The following is a 17,685-nucleotide window of genomic DNA, read 5'->3' as shown; positions in this document are numbered from 1 at the left end:
TTGGCAGATTTGTGCAGACTTTGTTGCCTTAGGCATTTTTTTGTTGAGGAGGTCAGCATGAACAGTAGGAGAGAGTTAGAACACCCTGACAGGAGGGAGAGCCAGACATTCATGAATGTGTTCACTCAGGCTTTGGGGATGACAACGGAGGGGGAGTGGCTTAGTTACTCAAATGCTGTAATTTGGGTGTCATTAGTGGGAGGAAGATGAGCAAAAACCCCCCCAAAAAAACATGGATGAAGGTTCAGATAAAGATTTCAGAGGAGACCATGCTGAACAGACATGTGCTTTACATTCAGTCCAGGAGGCCTGTACTGAGTTAGGCAGCATTCTACCTGGTTTCATTTCTTTGCATGGCAGGTTCTGGATGATAAAAATGTTCGCCGGCGATTCAGAGCAAGTAACTACCAAAGTACAACACGAGTAAAGCCCTTCATCTGCACCATGCCTATGCGGTTGGATGATGGTTGGAACCAGATCCAGTTCAACCTGTCTGACTTTACACGACGAGCATATGGCACCAACTACATTGAGACACTAAGAGTACAGGTACAACGACCTAAAGATCTGGATACAGCATAGAGACAGCAAGGCTATGTGCAATGATAAGCCAATGATTTCTAGTGCTAAGTACAGATAGCTGTGTGTCCTGGGGCAGAGCACCATTTTCACTGAGTGGGACAACCTACTTTAGAAATTTTTACAGTGGCAGAATGTTTCTCAATGTTTCACTCTAAACAACCCAGATCATAAATTATTCCTCTGACCAGCATATGGAAATAGAAGAAAATTGAAGAGTGAGGCAGCTTCTCTTTATCAATAGGTTTGATCCACGTCTTTGTTCTGTTTTGATGTGTTCCCTGTAGGGGAGCAGATCTTAATCATAACATTTTTCTTTTTCTTTGGGTGGATGCTTTCACAAATTTGATGTCACTAAAGTCCAAGCTTTATAAAAGTTTAAGCAAGAGTCCTCAAATCCAGTCCATGAGGTCCACAGTCCAGCCTAGTTTTCAGGATTTCCCCAATGAATATGTATGAGACCTATTTGCATGCAACGAAAGCAGTGAATGCATGTAGAACACATACATATACATTGTGGAAATCCTAAAAACCAAGCAGAGTTTTGGACCTTGCAGACTGGATTTGAGGATGCCTAAAGGGTATTCAGGAATTGTAAAACTCAGTATTCAGCAGGGTAAGCACTGAGACATCCTGCTGCAATTTAGTCTGGGCAATAATGCAATGGAATTGAGTTTTCTCTCTTTATACCCTGGCTCTAGTCTGTTTCCACAGCAGGGTATCATCTGACTTGCAGTGGCTAGCACACAAGACCTGCTATGTATTTTATCTGAATTTGATTCAGTAATGCTGCAGTTAGCTCATCAGGTCTGCAGCCGATCATAGTGGGATACATAGATTCCAATGACTTCTATAGCAGCATGATATTAGCATGCCTAGCAGAAGATTTGTTTCTGGTGTGGCAGCCATTTTATCAGTAGCTGGGAAGGCAATCCAGCTTATTTTCGAAAGAGAAAGACGCCCATATTTCAACCCAAATCGGGAGATGGGCATCCGTTTCCCGTGGGCGCCCAAATCGGTATAATTGAAACCCGATTTTTGGCGTCCACGGAGATGAACAAAGATCACAGGGGCGTGTTGGAGGCATGGCAAAGGCGGGACTGAGGCGTGGTTATCAGCCGAGGAGAGATGGGCGTCTTTAGCTGATAATCGAAACAAGAAGGGCGTTTTTGACGAGAATTTGGTCTGCTTTATTTGGACCCTTTTTTTTTCCGGTACAAGTCCCAAAAAAGTGTCCCAACTGACCAGATGACCACCGGAGGGAATCGGGGATGACCTCCCCTGACTCCCCCAGTGGTCACTAACCCCCTCCCACCAAACAAAAACCCACTTTACAAACTTTTTTTCCCAGCCTGTATGCCAGCCTCAAATGCTGTACCCACCTCCATGACAGCAGAATGTGTTCTATCCTCTGACAGCCTTTCCCTGGTTCTGATGTGGGTCTCGGGTGAGTATGACACCTTTTCTGTTAAGGGCACTGCAGAGTCACGTCAGCAATGCATTGTAGTGGGTGTAGGGTATTGGGCTCTGTGATTCCACTAGCTTGTGTTAAATGCTCATGATGTTGGTAGTTGGTAGGCTCTACCCCCATGGTGCTTTTCCCTCTGCTTACTGGGTCAGAGAGTGCCCTGTTTTGTTTCTGGTAGTCCATGAGGTAGTGGCCATTTGTGTAAGACACTTTTAGATCCCTTTCATGTGTTAGCCACGTTGCAGCACTTAGTTCTTACCTTGAATGTTGCTGAAAGAGGGCATTGTACACCATTCTGCCAGCTCTGACCTACTGCTATTCTCAGTACCAGCGAGACTCGTTGCCAGTGGGGCACAACCTCTGATCTGCAGTTAACTGTGAGTAAAGGTGCTTATTCAAATAAGGGACGTTTTCAGCGAGATTAGTCTTCAGGTGTCAACTGCTGTGCCAAGGTTATTCACCAGCAAACAAGTCCTGTCCCTGGAGCACTTTTAGTGGGTACTGCAGTGCACTTCAGGCAGGCAGACCCAGGCCCATCCCCCCACCCGTAACACTTGTGGTGGTAAATGGGAGGTCTCTCAAACCCACTGTACCCACATGTAGTTGTCCCCTTCACCCCTAAGAGCTATGGCAGTGTTGTACATTTGTCCCTCCCACGACCAAAATGGCTTGGATTGGGACGTTTCTGAGCTGGGCGTTTTTAGTTTCCATTATCGCAAAAAAAAAAAAACGCCCATCTCAGACGGGACCAAATCCATGGCATTTGGTCCATCCAAACCGTATTTTCGAAACGAAAGATGGACCCCCATCTTTTTCGATAATATGGTCTGTCCCGCCTCTTCACATACCCGTTTTCGGACATAGACGCCCATGGAGATGGGCGTTCGTATTCAATTATGCCCCTCAATGTCTTTTTCATTACAGCATAAACAAAATGGATTTGTGAGATAAGGATTGCCACCCCATTCAGGGCAGCCATAAAGGGCTGGTCTAGTTTGGGTTTTGTTGCATTGCATCTATGGACTTATAATTCTTTTCATAAAGAGATTGGAAACATAAGGCTATAGATGGGATAGGGTAAAACAGAAACAGAACAGCCTCTATGGCAGTGGCATTCCTAGGGTGGCTGACGCCCAGGGCGGATCGCCGATGCGCCCCCTCCCCCCGGGTGCAGCGACCCCCCCACCCCCGGCAAAAGGCCACCTCCCCCCGCGAAAGGACACACCTCCCCCGGCGAAAGGACCCCCCCCCCCCCCCGGGTGCATTTTACCTGCTGGGGGGGTGCCGCGCGCCTGTCTGCTTCACTCGTTCCATGCTCCCTCTGTCCCAGAACAGAAAATAACCTAATTTAAAGAACGGTGCACAAGAGGTCAGAGAGATGGTTAAATACTATCTCAGCTAGGGTAGGAGTGGATAAACAAGTCCTGCTGCAGTATATGCAGCCCTTGTCACTCCTTGTGGGTGTGAGTGAGACTAACAAGTTAGTTACTTCTTTCATTAAAGGCCTGGTTGAAGAGCCAAGCTTTCATCTGCTTTCTGAAGTAAGTGGAGCCTTTCAGGGAGTGCATTCCAGAGTGTGGGGGCTAGTCCGGAGAAGGCTCACTTGTGGGTATCACATTGTGTGATGTCTTTTGGAGAGAGTGTGGTTAGTAATAATCCTTGAGAGGACCTTAGTGTCCTTGGAAGTGTGTAGAGGATCATCCTATTCTTCAGGTACTTGAGGCCATTTATTTTAAGGGCCTTGAAGATCAGACATAGAGTTTTAAATTTAGCCCTGTATTGTACTGGTAGTCAGTGAAGTTTTTGCAAAAATGGTGTGATGTGGTTATGTCACTTGCAACCTTCTATTAGTCTTGCTGCAGCATTCTGAATCAATTGGAGCTGGTGCAGGCCCTTTGTAGTCAGACCGTTGTAGATTGCATTACAATAATCCAGTCGATGTTATCATGGCATGGACAACTGGGATAAGATTTACCTTCTTGATGTAAGGAGAGAAGCAACGTAGCTGTCACAAATTGTAGAAGCACCTCTTGAAGGTTGCTTGGATTTGGGGAATCAGAGTAAGTGTTGAATCTAACTGTATTCCAAGGTTCCTGACTTGTGATTTGATGAGGAGTTCATACTTCCCAAAAGAGATTTTGATGTCAGGTATGTATCCACTTGTGTTAGGACCCAGAGAAACTCGGTTTCACTTGGATTCAGGCAAAGTTTGTTGTGTTTAGCCCATTCTTGAATTGATGTTAGACTGGTAATCAGTTTATTCAGGGTTGTAGGTAAGTCAGGTTCAATGGATATGAATAGCTGCACGTCATCTGCGTAGATGTAGAACTGAGTGTCCATTGATCGAATCAGCTCAGCTAGTGGCTTGAGGTAGATACTGAACAGAATAGGTGACAGATCCTTGTGGTACCCCACAGGTCAGTGCCCATGGTGGCAATGAGTTGCTGCCAAACATTATGGATTGTTGCCTGTCTGATAGGATCTGAACCAGGCAAGTACTGTTCCATTGATACCTGTTTCTGTCAGTCATGCTAGCATGATATCATGACGAACAGTGTCAAAAGCTGCTGAGAAATCTAGCAGTACTAACACTGAGGCGAATCCCCTGTCTCTGTTTCTGTGAAGATCATCTAGTAAGCCTACCCAAAAGACCCAGATTAACCTTATAAACCCATCTACCTAACACACACCGAAGAGACAACGACACTGACCATCCTTATCTCCCACCTTACCCCCTCTCCATTATTTATCTCTACCTACCCATTCATACTATCACTATGCTATACTTAGTTTCTTACCATATCTAAAAATTCTGTATTACCTACTACTGTGTAAGCCGCATTGAACCTGCTTTTAGTGGGAAAGTGTGGGATACAAGTGAAATAAATAAATAAATAAATAAATAAATAGTAGGGATACAAGGACAGTTTCTTTTCCATAACCAGGTCTGAATGCAGATTGACATGGATCTAGCCAGTTTTTCTCTTCTAGCTAGTTACTGAGTTGAACACAGATTGTTCTATAAGTTTCCCTAGAAATGGGATGTTGGATACTGGCCAATAACTTTCAAGTTTGTCCTGGTCAAGGTTGTTTTTCTTTAGCAAAGGGTGAATCACTGCCCTTTTTAATGCTGTTGGTAGTTGCCCATTAGAAAGAAAGGAGTTCACAATTTTTGTGGAGCCTTCTGTGAGGCCCATACTTGCCTGCTGCACTATCTTTGATGGGCAGGGGTCGAGGGAGCAGGTAGTTGGTTGAAGGTCTCTTAGGGTTTTGTCAAGGCTCTCCTCTGTCATTGGGTTAAAAGTGTCCCATCTGTCTCTGTCAGGAAGGGGTGAGTTTGCGCACTCCTGGTTAACTGATTGGAGAATGGGTGGGATTGCCTGTGAATCCTGGCAGAGACTTTTAATTTTGTTGGCAAAGTATGCAGCAAAATCATTGCAGTTCAGTTTAGACTGGGCAGGCTGGTTCTGTTATGGGGGTTGCAGTAGGCTGTTTACTATACTGAACAACTGCTTGGTTGAATTGGCAGCCTGTGCAATGCATTAAGAGAAATATTGTTTTTTGGTTGCTGTTAAAGCTTGGTGGTGCTTTGTTGTGTGCTTCCTACAGTTTAGCCTGTCTTTATCCAGGCGAGATTTACGCCATCTCCTTTCTAAGTTTCCATCCTTCGCGTTTAAGGATCCGAAGTTCTGGAGAAAAACAAGCCGCGCATTTGTTAGTTTGGCATAAGACCTTTTTTAGTAGTGCCATTTTCTCTAAGGTCTTGGCTAAGTGTGTGTTCCAAATGACAACTTGTTTTGACACTATAGTTGTCTTTTCATCCACATGTGGATAGTCCAAGGCCTCTAGAAAATTTGTTTTTGTCTCTGATCTCCTTCCAAACTCTGGGAGGTGCCATTTGCTTCAGGTGGTCACCTAGGGAAAATTTAATTAGAAAATGGTCTGACCATGATACGGGGGTTATTTCAATACTGTTATCCCAGAATTCTGGGATGTCAACTGCTTTGTAGAATACCAGGTCTAGTATGTGACACTTTTCATGAGTTGGAGAATTGATCACCTGTGTGAATCCTAGTGCTGTCATTGTGTCCAGAAAGGCAGCTGTGATGGTATCTGGAGTTTCAATGTGTAGATTGAAATCTCCCATGATCATCAGCCTAGGGTAATTCAGGGTCACTTGAGTAATCAGGTCTAGTCTAGTACCGTGCACTCCGCTCCATGGGTTAATCCTTCTTATCTGTTCCCTTCTCCACTACTGCCAACTCCAGACTTTGCGCCTTCTGTCTCGCTGCACCCTACGCCTGGAATAAACTTCCTGAGCCCCTACGTCTTGCCCCATCCTTGGCCACCTTTAAATCTAGACTGAAAGCCCACCTCTTTAACATTGCTTTTGACTCGTAACCACTTGTAACCACTCGCCTCCACCTACCCTCCTCTCTTCCTTCCCGTTCACATTAATTGATTAGATTTGCTTACTTTATTTATTTTTTGTCTATTAGATTGTAAGCTCTTTGAGCAGGGACTGTCTTTCTTCTATGTTTGTGCAGCGCTGCGTAAGCCTTGCAGCGCTATAGAAATGCTAAATAGTAGTAGTAGTAGGGGTTCTTGCACAGATAATGTGTTGTTACGAGGTGCTTAGTATATCATGAGCTTCCAGATTGGTTTCTCCTCTTCAAGCTGCATTAAAAGAGATTCTGATTCATTTAGCTGGGGGATGGAGATTCTGCACAGTTTGATTGCATCCCAAATCAAGACTTCTATCCCTCCACCCCGTCATCTTGGTCTTGGTTGATGTTGGATGTTGAAACCTGTTGGGCATAGTTCAGCCAGTGGTAACCACCCTCCCCACACTTTCATCTAGCCAGGTTTTACTTATTCCTAGGATGTCAAGATGCTGTTCATGTTTGACATCATGGATCACTGAGGATTTCTTTGCACCTGATTTGGCATTCACCAGTCCTATAGTTCCCAAGGGTGGTCTGGGGCTGCTGGGGATAGCTTTGGTGTGGCAATGAGGTGCTTTTTAACGTACTGTTATGTAGGTGTTTGACCTCTTGCACTTTTGCCTTTAATTTGGTTGGTAGGGATTATAGGTTTCTCGCCCACACACCACTGGGATCCCCAAGGTCTCTTGGTCTGCTGGACCAAGGCACTTTCTTTGTGTCAGAAGCTAATTAGGCAAAATTTTTGGTGGCACTGCAGTCCACCCTCTGGAGTCCATCATGTGGGTCAGCAATCTTACTAGTTGGCAAACAGGGCTAAGGCTTTAAATAATCTAAGAGAACAGACGTTTTTAAAGTTGTAAATTCAGACTAGGTCTGGGAGCTCAAAGGCTTCCAGCAATAGAGAAACAAATGGCTGTACTTAGCACTTCTATGTGAATTTCTTTGGAGACAATGCAGAGAAGGTTGATAGCTGACTTTAGTTTTAAGGAATCTAACAAATTCAGAATTTTAGAAATAGTTATGTAGTTAAAATAAAACTTTAACTCACGGATTGTAAGTGTGCACTTTATAGTTTCTGGTTCTGATATCCTTGGACGTTCCAATTGATGCAGATTGCTGTAGGAATGTTTCTCATTTTTCTTTTACTCTGGCTGAGACATTCTGGACTCACTGCTGTAATTTAAGCTATGTGTTGCATGCCAGTAGAGTTAATAGGGCCCATTTTGGTGAATATATCCCATTTTTTGCCTTCTGTACCTTACCAGTCAGTGGATTAGTAAGGCTGTAAAGTTGCCCTCACAGATATCCTCCTTGCTATGCATTCAAGGTAATGGATCCTTTTTTCCTGGGCATATCTGTTGCTCAATTCCAAATGTGGCATCAGCGTGGCTTGTCTTTTCTTTTTCAGGCTGTGACCAGTGGCTTACCGAGGGCAGGGCGGTGGAGGCGGTCCGCCCCGGGTGCACGCTACAGGGGGGTGCAGGGAGCAGCCATGCGGCTGTCGGCTCTGCCGGTTCCCTGCTCTCTCTGATGTTACTTTCTGTTCCGGGGTAGGGAACCGGCGGAGCCAACAGCTGCACAACTGCTCCCAGCACCCCAGGAGTAAGAGCAGTGCACCCGGGGGGGGGAAGTGCTGCATCTGGGGGGTGTGCAGCAGTGATCTGCCCTGGCTGGCAGCAAACCAAGGAACACCACTGGCTGTAATTGATGATGTTGTGTTATGCTCTCATATTTCCCTATGCACGGTGTGTTGTGCTGTCATGCTTCCCTATGCACAGAGTATGGTTTAGATGAGAGGGATGTGTTTTCTTACCTAGAATTTAATACCTAGAATTTAAACACTTTATTGCTTCTGTACCTTCACAGTTTCTTATGGCATAGACACATGAGTTACTTTCAGAAACTTATAGCTTAGAGGCCCTGCAACAAGTTTCTGTACGCTGTCATCATAAAACTGTCAGATTTACTGCCTCCATACGACATGGCCCCCGGCCCCTTGGCCCAACGTTGGTCGACAGATTTAGGTAATATCAGTGCAGGAAGATCAACTTCTGAAGAGTCTTAAGAACTGTGCTGCGACGTCAAACTCCGTCCAACTGGAAGGATGCATCATGCAGCTTTAACAGCACGAGGATGAAGATGAAGTTAAAGAAGACCTCGGCTGGGCTGGCGGGGGTTGGGGTCCCCCGCCAGCTGAAGTAATAGTTTAAAAAACCGGCAGGAGCGGACCTCGGGGTAGGTGACGGCGGTAGGCAGGGAAAGGGTTGGCGGTAGGCGGGGGAGGGTTAATGGCGGTAGGGGGTTCCAGGGCGAAATCTGCGGGGGCCCAGGCCCCTGTGGCCCCACGCAGATACGCCCCTGTATGATATTGTTGCGCCAAAGTCCACCGGGTGTTTGGGTTTTGTTAAGCGCACAGTGCTCCTAAGCATTAAATGTATTCTTACATGCTGGCTTAACCTGTAACCTCCGTCTCTCCCACAATGGAGATGTTTAATGATTATTCAGGCATCACTAGAATGGAAAGAATTTATAGATTTGGACACAGTAGCAGGAAAGAAGTTTAGTGCCATTTGGGAATCTTTCTGGACCTCACTGTTTCCTACTGCTCACAGCAGATTGCTTAACACATGATGTTGAGCTTTGCTTGTCCATATTTGTTTGTTTGGGAGTGGGAGGGTGGGTGTTTGTTGAAACTGCTTGAGCTTCTGGTGTTTGTATATTGTGTTTATGTTAATAAATATATTTTAAAAATCTTTAATATTATGTTAGAGATACTAGATTGTATCATTTGAATGATGGGGTCATTCTTTAAATCATTGTAACCTGCAGTGAACTATTCTGGTATCTGCAGGCTATAAGGTAATAATGATAATAATAATTATAATAATGCCCATCTTGGCAAAAGTGCATTGCACACTTTGGACTGCGAGCATAGGCCTTTTACTTGGAGCAGACTAGGCCCTATAGACAGTGCATCCAGCTTTTTGTTTCTTTTGATCCCAGCAGGATGGGGGGGGGGGGGGGGGTCACCATCGGGAAATACACAGTTTCCTGTTGGTTGGCAGATTGCATTTCTTTTACTTATGCCCAAGCTGGGCTATCTCTTGAGGGTCATATCAAGGCTTATAATGTCAGAGCCATGGTGGCATTGGTAGCCCACTTGAGATCAGCCTCTATTGAAGAGATTTGCAAGGCTACAACATGGTCTCAGCCCACACATTCACATCTCACTATTGCCTTGAGCAAGGTAACTGACATAACAGTCAGTTTGGTCAGACAGTTCTGCAGAATTTGTTTGGGTCTAGAATCCAACTGCACCCTCCTAGGCCAGTTTTCTTCTGTTCCAGGCTGCACTCTCACAACCAGTATATGTATAGTTTCAGATTAATTGAATTTTGAACTCGCCATTGCAAGTTCCTATTGTCCTAATGTTTTTGGTGAGCCTGGTAGCTAGGAATTCCCCCATGTGAGAATCAACTGGCTTGCTTGTCCTCTGAGAAAGCGAAGATACTTACCTGTAGCAGGTATTAATTCTCATATGGCCTCCCACCTCCCCTTGGAGATGTCTTCTGTAGCTATGTTACTGTACTGATGGTCCGAAGCACACAAGGCAAGCAGGAAGGCACTTGCGCATGCGCGGTGGAGGTGCTGCCGTGAGCTCTTAAAGCTATATTACGCTAGGCAGTGTTCGACATTGGGTGCCATGGATGACGTCTCTGAATTAATAGCATGTTGTCCTTGGAGAATATCTGCTACAGGTAAGTATCTTCATTTTACGCATGTTTGCATTTCAGCGCAGATATTTACACAGGCTTATAGAGCTGGAAAAAGTGGTCATGCCTAGATGTACACACATTCTCTGCTACTTGTGCTAGTCTTCAGTAAAGAAAAGAAGGTGCCTACGATTCTCTATAGAATAGGCTTAAAATAGGCACCATAACCAGTACTTTTAGTAGGCACCATGATATAGACTGGAGTAGAGGAGTGGCCTAATGGTTAGTGCAGCGGGCCTTGATCCTGGTAATCTAGGTTCAATTCCCACTTTAGCTCCTTGCAACATTGGGCAAGTCAGTTAACCCTCCATTGCCCCAGGTATAAAAACTTAGATTGTGAGCCCTCTAGGGACACAGAAAGTACCTGCATATAATGTGTACAGCACTGCATAGAAATGATTAGTAGTGGTAGTAGACTTACCTCCATAGTGGCTGTCCTGAGCTCTTTGTATTTTCAGTGGTTACTTGCAGTTCCATGAACGATTGAAAACTATCTTTTCAATAAGTACCTGAATGAGTAATTCTATAGGACTTCCTTGATTTGAAAGGTATGTCTTTGAATTTATGTAACCCACTTGGTGGGATATAAATACCTAGAATAGAATAGTAAGTGCTGCTTTAAAAAAAATCTGTATAACTTTGGATGGTTGGTTTATGTATTTAGAATTTAGACCTGATAGGCTTAGCATTAATGGCTACATAACTTTTTTCACCACCTTCACCCTGCCCCCAAATCAAACCCTTTTCTGGACAGATAATTTTGGGCATTCAACATATTAAACAGATGGATTATTGTGTAGAACAAATATTTGTTAAAAATGCATTTATGCAGTGGCAACCACCTACCATATAAGTGCATTTGAATATGGACTGGGTTGTGCTTAAAAATATTCTGCAATTGTGGAAAAATCAAAATGGGGGTCAAAGGAGTGGATCAGATCAGTTTACAAGGAAAATCCTCCTTTGCCTGTGACCTTTGCTCTGTTGCCATCTGTTGGCCAGATGAAGAACCCATGGTTAGTCTATCCCCGGTGGAACTCTGAGAAACCCAGTTAACAGCTAGGGAAATTCTCCTTTTTTTATCTTAGAGAGGGAAGGAAAAGGAACAGGGAGTGGAGAGAAAATCCAAAGGGAAGGGAGAGAGAGATGTCATGGAAGCCTGTCTAGTGTGAGTGCAGCTATGGGAGACTAGATTGCTTGAAGAAGGGTAGAGGAGTGTCCTGCACTATCACTGCGGTGAATAATAGCGCTGGGCGGAATTTTCATGAGGAAGAGGGCCAGAATATTGCGAATTTAGGATGATTGTGTAATATGTACTGAACAAAAGCTAGGCAAGTGATGGTGCTGTAGAGACAGAGAAGAAATACCTGTTTCAATTAATAATACTTAAATTGTTTCCCAAACTTCAGATACACGCAAACCTGTCGAATACGAAGAGTTTACTTCTCAGACAGACTGTACTCTGAGGATGAGCTGCCTGCAGAGTTCAAGCTTTACCTCCCTGTTCAGAACAAGCCAAGTGACTGACTGAGGAGCTGGCACCAGGGGGGTTAGTGCACAAGCCTTAATTTTGCTCTAATCACAAATGATCTTGTGTATTTTTATTGTATTAGAAAATCCTTACACATTTGCACACAGGCAGCATTCACTACTGAAAAGATGCTCAGGACTGAAAGAGTAGAGACAGTTCAGGTTGGGACTGAGCCATCTATGGACGTTTCTGCATGGGAATAACAGAAGGTACTGCAGGTCAGCATTGAGTTACATTAGCAGACTGTAAAGTAGGACTGTGCTATACTAGCATAGCTGTGTGAAAAAAAAACAACTCTAAAATAAAACTAGTATACAAGAGTTAGGGGAAACAACCATCTCCATCACAAAATCTATGTAAATAACCCATGAGGGTATGGACCAAATGTATCCAAGTTTGGGCAATACTTGCACTAGAATAAAATTTTATCAGTGAAAATATTCTAGTATTTTTATTTGGTGAACTAGATCAATTTTTGCACGAGAATAAAACTTTTACAGTATGCTTGGATCATGTATTGTGGTGCACAAACAGTACATACCCTACAGTGGCTTGATTTACACCTACGATATTTACTTATTTGGATTTTTTGCTCACAACTTTCAGTAGTAGCTCAAGGTGAGTTACATTCAGGTACGAATTTAAAAAGGATGGTGCCCATATGCTACATATTGAAATTTTCTATAGTAATCAGCCCAAAATGAAAGGGCCCATCAATATGAAGGTTCCCCCCCCCACCAAATCCTGTGATTCTCAAGCTTAACCCCTCCCTAGCCCTGCCAAGCAGAATCAGGCACAGCCCTTAGTATGCTGAAAGCCTCAGAGTTAAGATTTACCCCAGTGCAACCTCTGACCTTACTGTCTAATATGAATGCTTCCCTAGTCTAAAGCTTCCAATTCAGCTTCCCGTTGCTAAGCGTTTACAGTGCTTTTTTTGTAGAAAAAAAGGTGCCGGTACTCATTATGGGCGGGGTCACCACATATGGCTCCACCCCTATGATAACCACACCCACATTAACCACACCCCCTATACCAGCCATGGCGCATATAAACAGACATCATTGAAAATATTATAGTACTATAGGAGAAAAAAAATCACGTTATTTTTTTCATGATAAATAATCTCTGTAAGCTCTTACAGCTCCAGTATACCCAGTGCAAAATAAGACAGCCAATGTAAATTCTCAAATTGGACATATTACAAACACTAAAATGAAAATAAAATGATTTTTTTCTACCTTTGTTGTCTGGTGACTGTTTTTCTTTCCATATTGGTCCCAGTCCTGTGATTCTGCTTTCCTTTGTTTTCGCTTAACTCTTCTGTGCCATTTGTCATTTTTGTCTCCTTTTTCTTTGCTTTCTTCAATATTTTTCAGGCTCTCTCTCTCTGTCCAGATTAATTCATTCTTACTATCCATTCTTTAATTTCCTTCATCTACCTGTGGCTTTTCAATCTTTTCCTCACCCTTGTTCTCCCCATGCCCCTTCCTCTTATTCTCCAGTCTTTCTCTATTCCCTTTTTCCATCCAGCAGCTCTGCTTTCTCTTCCCATCCTTCCAGTGTCTCCCCTATTTCTTTCTGCATCTTCGATCCAGCGTCTTCCCTCTTCCTCTCCCCTCCTTTCCGTTTCCCTCTCTCTCTCCCCTCCTTCCTCTGTTTTCCCCCCCCTCTCTCTCCCCATCCTTCCATCTGTTTTTCCCCCTCTCTCTCCCCATCCTTCCATCTGTTTTCCCTCTCTCCCCCAACCCTTCCCGCTGTTTTTTCCCCCTCTCTCTCCCCATCCTTCCTCTGTTTTCCCTCTCTCCTCCCCAATCCTTCCATCTTGTTTTCCCCTCCCCTCTCTCTCCCCAGCCTTCCTTCTGTTTTTTTCCCTCTCTCCCCAATCCTTCCATCTGGTTTTCCCTCTCTCTCCCCATCCTTCCATCTGTTTTTCCCCTCTCTCCCCATCCTTCCATCTGTTTTTCCCCTCTCTCCCCAATCCTTCCATCTGTTTTTCCCTCTCTCATCCCCATCCTTCCCTCTGTTGGTTTCCCTCTCTCTCCCCAATCCTTCCCTCTGTTGGTTTCCCTCTCTCCCCCAATCCTTCCCTCTGTTGGTTTCCCTCTTTCTCTCTCTCCCCAATCCTTCCCTCTGTTGGTTTCCCTCTTTCTCTCTCTCCCCAACCCTTCCCTCTGTTGGTTTCCTTCTTTCTCTCTCTCCCCAATCCTTCCCTCTGTTGGTTTCCCTCTTTCTCTCTCTCCCCAATCCTTCCCTCTGTTGGTTTCCCTCTTTCTCTCTCCCCCCATCTTTCCCTCTGTTGGTTTCCCTCTTTCCCTCTCTCCCCAATCCTTCCCTCTGTTGGTTTCCCTCTTTCTCTCTCTCCCCAATCCTTCCCTCTGTTGGTTTCCCTCTTTCTCTCTCTCCCCAATCCTTCCCTCTGTTGGTTTCCCTCTTTCTCTCTCTCCCCAATCCTTCCCTCTGTTGGTTTCCCTCTGTTGTTTTCCCTCTTTCTCTCTCTCCCCAATCTTTCCCTCTGTTGGTTCCCTCTTTCCCTCTCTCCCCAATCCTTCCCTCTGTTGGTTTCCCTCTTTCTCATCCCCAATCGTTCCCCCCACCCCGCCCCGCGACACTCCGGGCGAGTCCTGCACTTAGTTTTTTTTTTTAGACTCAGAACGTGCGAACGATGCAGCCGGCAGCGATTGAAAGAGGCTGTCTGGGCTGGTGTCTGCGTCGGAGCTTCCCTCACCCTCTGCGAGTCCCGCGAAACAGGAAGTTGTAACAACGAAGGCGGGACTCGCAGAGGGTGAGGGAAGCTCCGACGCAGACGCCAGCCCAGACAGCCTCTTTCAATCGCTGCCGGCTGCATCGTTCGCACGTTCTGAGTCTTAAAAAAAAAAAAACTAAGTGCAGGACTCGCCCGGAGTGTCGCGGGTGGGGGGGGGGGCGGAGCGGGCAAAAAAAAGGTGCCGGTACGCCGTACCGTTGTGTACCGGCACAAAAAAAGCACTGAGCGTTTAGCTCTTCCAGAGCAGAATGGTCATCGGGCAGCTGCAGTTGCCAAATAAGACTTTCAAGCTTATTTTCGAAAGACAAGGGCGCCCATCTTCCGACACAAATCAGGAAATGGGCGTCCTTCTCTCAGGGTCGCCCAAATCAGCATAATCGAAAGCCGATTTTGAGTGTTCTCAACTGCTTCCTGTCACGGGGACGACCAAAGTTCACGGGGGCATGTCGGCACTGTAGCAAAGGCGGGACTGGGGTGTGCTTAAGAGATGGGCATCCTCAGCTGATAATGGAAAAAAGAAGGGTGTCCCTTATGAGCACGGCCGACTTTACTTGGTCCATTTTTTCTTGTGACCAAGCCGTGAAAAGGTGCCCGAACTGACCAGATGACCACATGAGGGTATCGGGGATGACCTCCCCTTACTCCCCCAGTGGTCACCAACCCCCTCCCACCCTAAAAAAACAGCTTAAATTTTTTTTTTTGCCAGCCTCTAATGTCATACCCAGCTCCATGACAGCAGTATGCAGATCCCTGGAGCAGTTTTAGTGGGTACAGTGCACTTCAGGCAGGCGGACCCAGGCCCACCCCCCCCTTCCTGTTACACTTGTGGTGGTAAATGTGAGCCCTCTAAAACCCACCCGAAACCCACTGTACCCACATGTAGGTGCCCCCCTTCACCCCTTAGGGCTATGGTAGTTGTGTACAGTTGTGGGGAGTGGGTTTTGGGGGGCTCAGCACCCAAGGTAAGGGAGCTATGCACCTGGGAGCAATTTGTGAAGTCCACTGCAGTGCCCCCTAGGGTGCCCGGTTGGTGTCCTGGCATGTGAGGGGGACCCGTCCACTACAAATTCTGGCTCCTCCCACGACCAAAGGGCTTGGATTTGGTCATTTTTGAGATGGGCGTCCTCGGTTTCCATTATGGCTGAAAACAGGGGTCAACCATCTCAACATTTAGGTCGACCATCTCTAAGGTTGACCTAAATGTTGAGATTTGGGCATCCCCAACCGTATTATCTTGTTTCAATAATAGGGGTTTCCCCACCCCTTCGCGGGGGCCATCCTGCGAGGACACCCTCATGAAAACTTGGGTGCCCCATTCGATTATGCCCCTCCACATCTCTCCAGCAATGTCCGAGATTCAGGTGTGTTCTGATCTTGCCAACCTTGAGACAGGTTCAATGCTGTTTCAAGTCTGTGATGCTAACATGTTCTTTTTCTACAGTGGAACAGGATGTGCTAATGTCATTACACTGCTTCTGTGGCATAAAATGCATGTTCCAATACTAAGCCACACTTAAGAGCTACTTGCACTGGTGTGGTAAAGCTCCTTCTACCAGCTTCATTAGGTGACTGTTGCACCTCCTGGCTGTGAAGAGTATGTTATTCTGGAGAAGTGAAAGTGTGTGTTTGGGGGTGAAGTTGGGGCTTGTGGTTGAGGGGCGGGGCTTCATATTGAGTGATACATGCTAATGTAGGCAAGAAGAAGAGCATATCATGCTGTTAAGTACTGGGCAAACACTAAAGTCACATTTGGATGTGGCATTTTGCTTACAAAAGCAGAGCTACAATTTATAGCTCATATATAACACCTTTCAGACTGGATTAGTGTGCACAATAAGCCATTACTGCATACCATGCTGCTTTTAGTACATGTTAAGTGGTGTTAGCTAGGCTGCTGAACTTTATTGCACAGATCCCATAGTAATATTGTTCAGGTGAATTCATCTCCCATGGCAATCAGAGAACTTCTGTTTTCAACAAGGATTGTCTACCATATTTCAGAAGCACCAAATTCATTAAAAAAAATAATGTAAGAAAAACAAGATCTGATATTTGCATTAAAATGGAGTCTTATGGTATGGTTTATTCAAGGAGAAAATGTCAATCCTAAACACTAAACAAAGCCCCCGATATTCAGTGACACTTATTTGTGTAGGAACAGCTCCTATCTGGATAAATGCTGTTCAGCAGGACCAGAACTGGATTTTCAGAGGCATAATTTAGAATAATGCTGCTGAAATTTCTTACTGACCACCCCTGCATTATCTGACAGTCCAGGGGCAGAGCCAGAAGTTATCCAATATCGAGCATATGTACCCACATAACTATCCAGGCACCAGCGCTAAACATTGGTGGTACTTGAATAACTTCCAGTGGCCACCTTATACCTGGATATTCAGCACCAATAATCAGGTAACAGCCTGGTGTTGAATCTATGAGTATAACTCTAAATGTCATGTTGGCATTTTAAAACAATGCTTACAGGGGAGTTTTAAATATTATTTTTGGGAGGGGGGCAGCAGAGAGTGTCCATGCAGCAATAACTCTTCAGTTTTCTTTTACCTTTCTTTCATGTCCGTTAGTAACACAGCACCAGACTGAAACAGTGGGAATATGATGTACAACACACATGGATAGACAATACCCCAGGAAGAAAGAAGATTTAGAAAGAACAAACATTTTATTCTAAAGTTTCTTCCCTGACTTATTGTTTTATATTTTGTATTATAAATAAATATATGTATATTAGATCTGATACAAGATTGAAGTTCTTAAACTAATAATTTTCAGGCTTTGTACAAAAGTTTTTTTCAACTTTTATTTTTTATTACAAGTCTTTCTCCAGCATTTTACTATTTCTTTATTTGTTGCATTTGTATCCCACACTTTTCCACCCATTTGCAGGCTCAAAGTGGCTTACATAGTACCGTGATGGCGATCGCCAATTCCGGTAGGAGAAATACAGTGTGGTATTGCGTTAGAGTTCATGAGTGACAGAGTTGATAGGTAATCAAGGAGGAAGTGTTAAGTTCTGTCCAGTTCTGGTATAAGTACAACTTGGGTTAATTCACCAAAACAAATGACATCTAACAATACCGCAGACCTGATACACAAAAGCTGAGATA

The 17,685-nt window shown here is 44.8% G+C and overlaps 1 protein-coding gene across 1 annotated transcript in view; it reads left to right on the top strand.

The window, feature by feature from the left end:
* CFAP20 (cilia and flagella associated protein 20) overlaps nucleotides 1-12,236 on the top strand; it is a 34,411-nt gene extending 22,175 nt beyond the window's left edge. The window contains exons 4-5 of the mRNA XM_030204919.1: nucleotides 361-549; nucleotides 11,675-12,236. Coding sequence (XP_030060779.1) covers nucleotides 361-549; nucleotides 11,675-11,731 — 246 coding nt within the window. The 3' untranslated portion in view covers nucleotides 11,732-12,236. The remainder of the gene's footprint in view (nucleotides 1-360; nucleotides 550-11,674) is intronic.
* Nucleotides 12,237-17,685: the final 5,449 nt, after the last annotated feature.

The sequence above is a fragment of the Microcaecilia unicolor genome, chromosome 5, assembly GCF_901765095.1.
Source record: "Microcaecilia unicolor chromosome 5, aMicUni1.1, whole genome shotgun sequence".
NCBI classification, from domain to species: Eukaryota; Metazoa; Chordata; class Amphibia; order Gymnophiona; family Siphonopidae; genus Microcaecilia; species Microcaecilia unicolor.
This window is presented reverse-complemented; position numbering and strand designations above follow the sequence as displayed.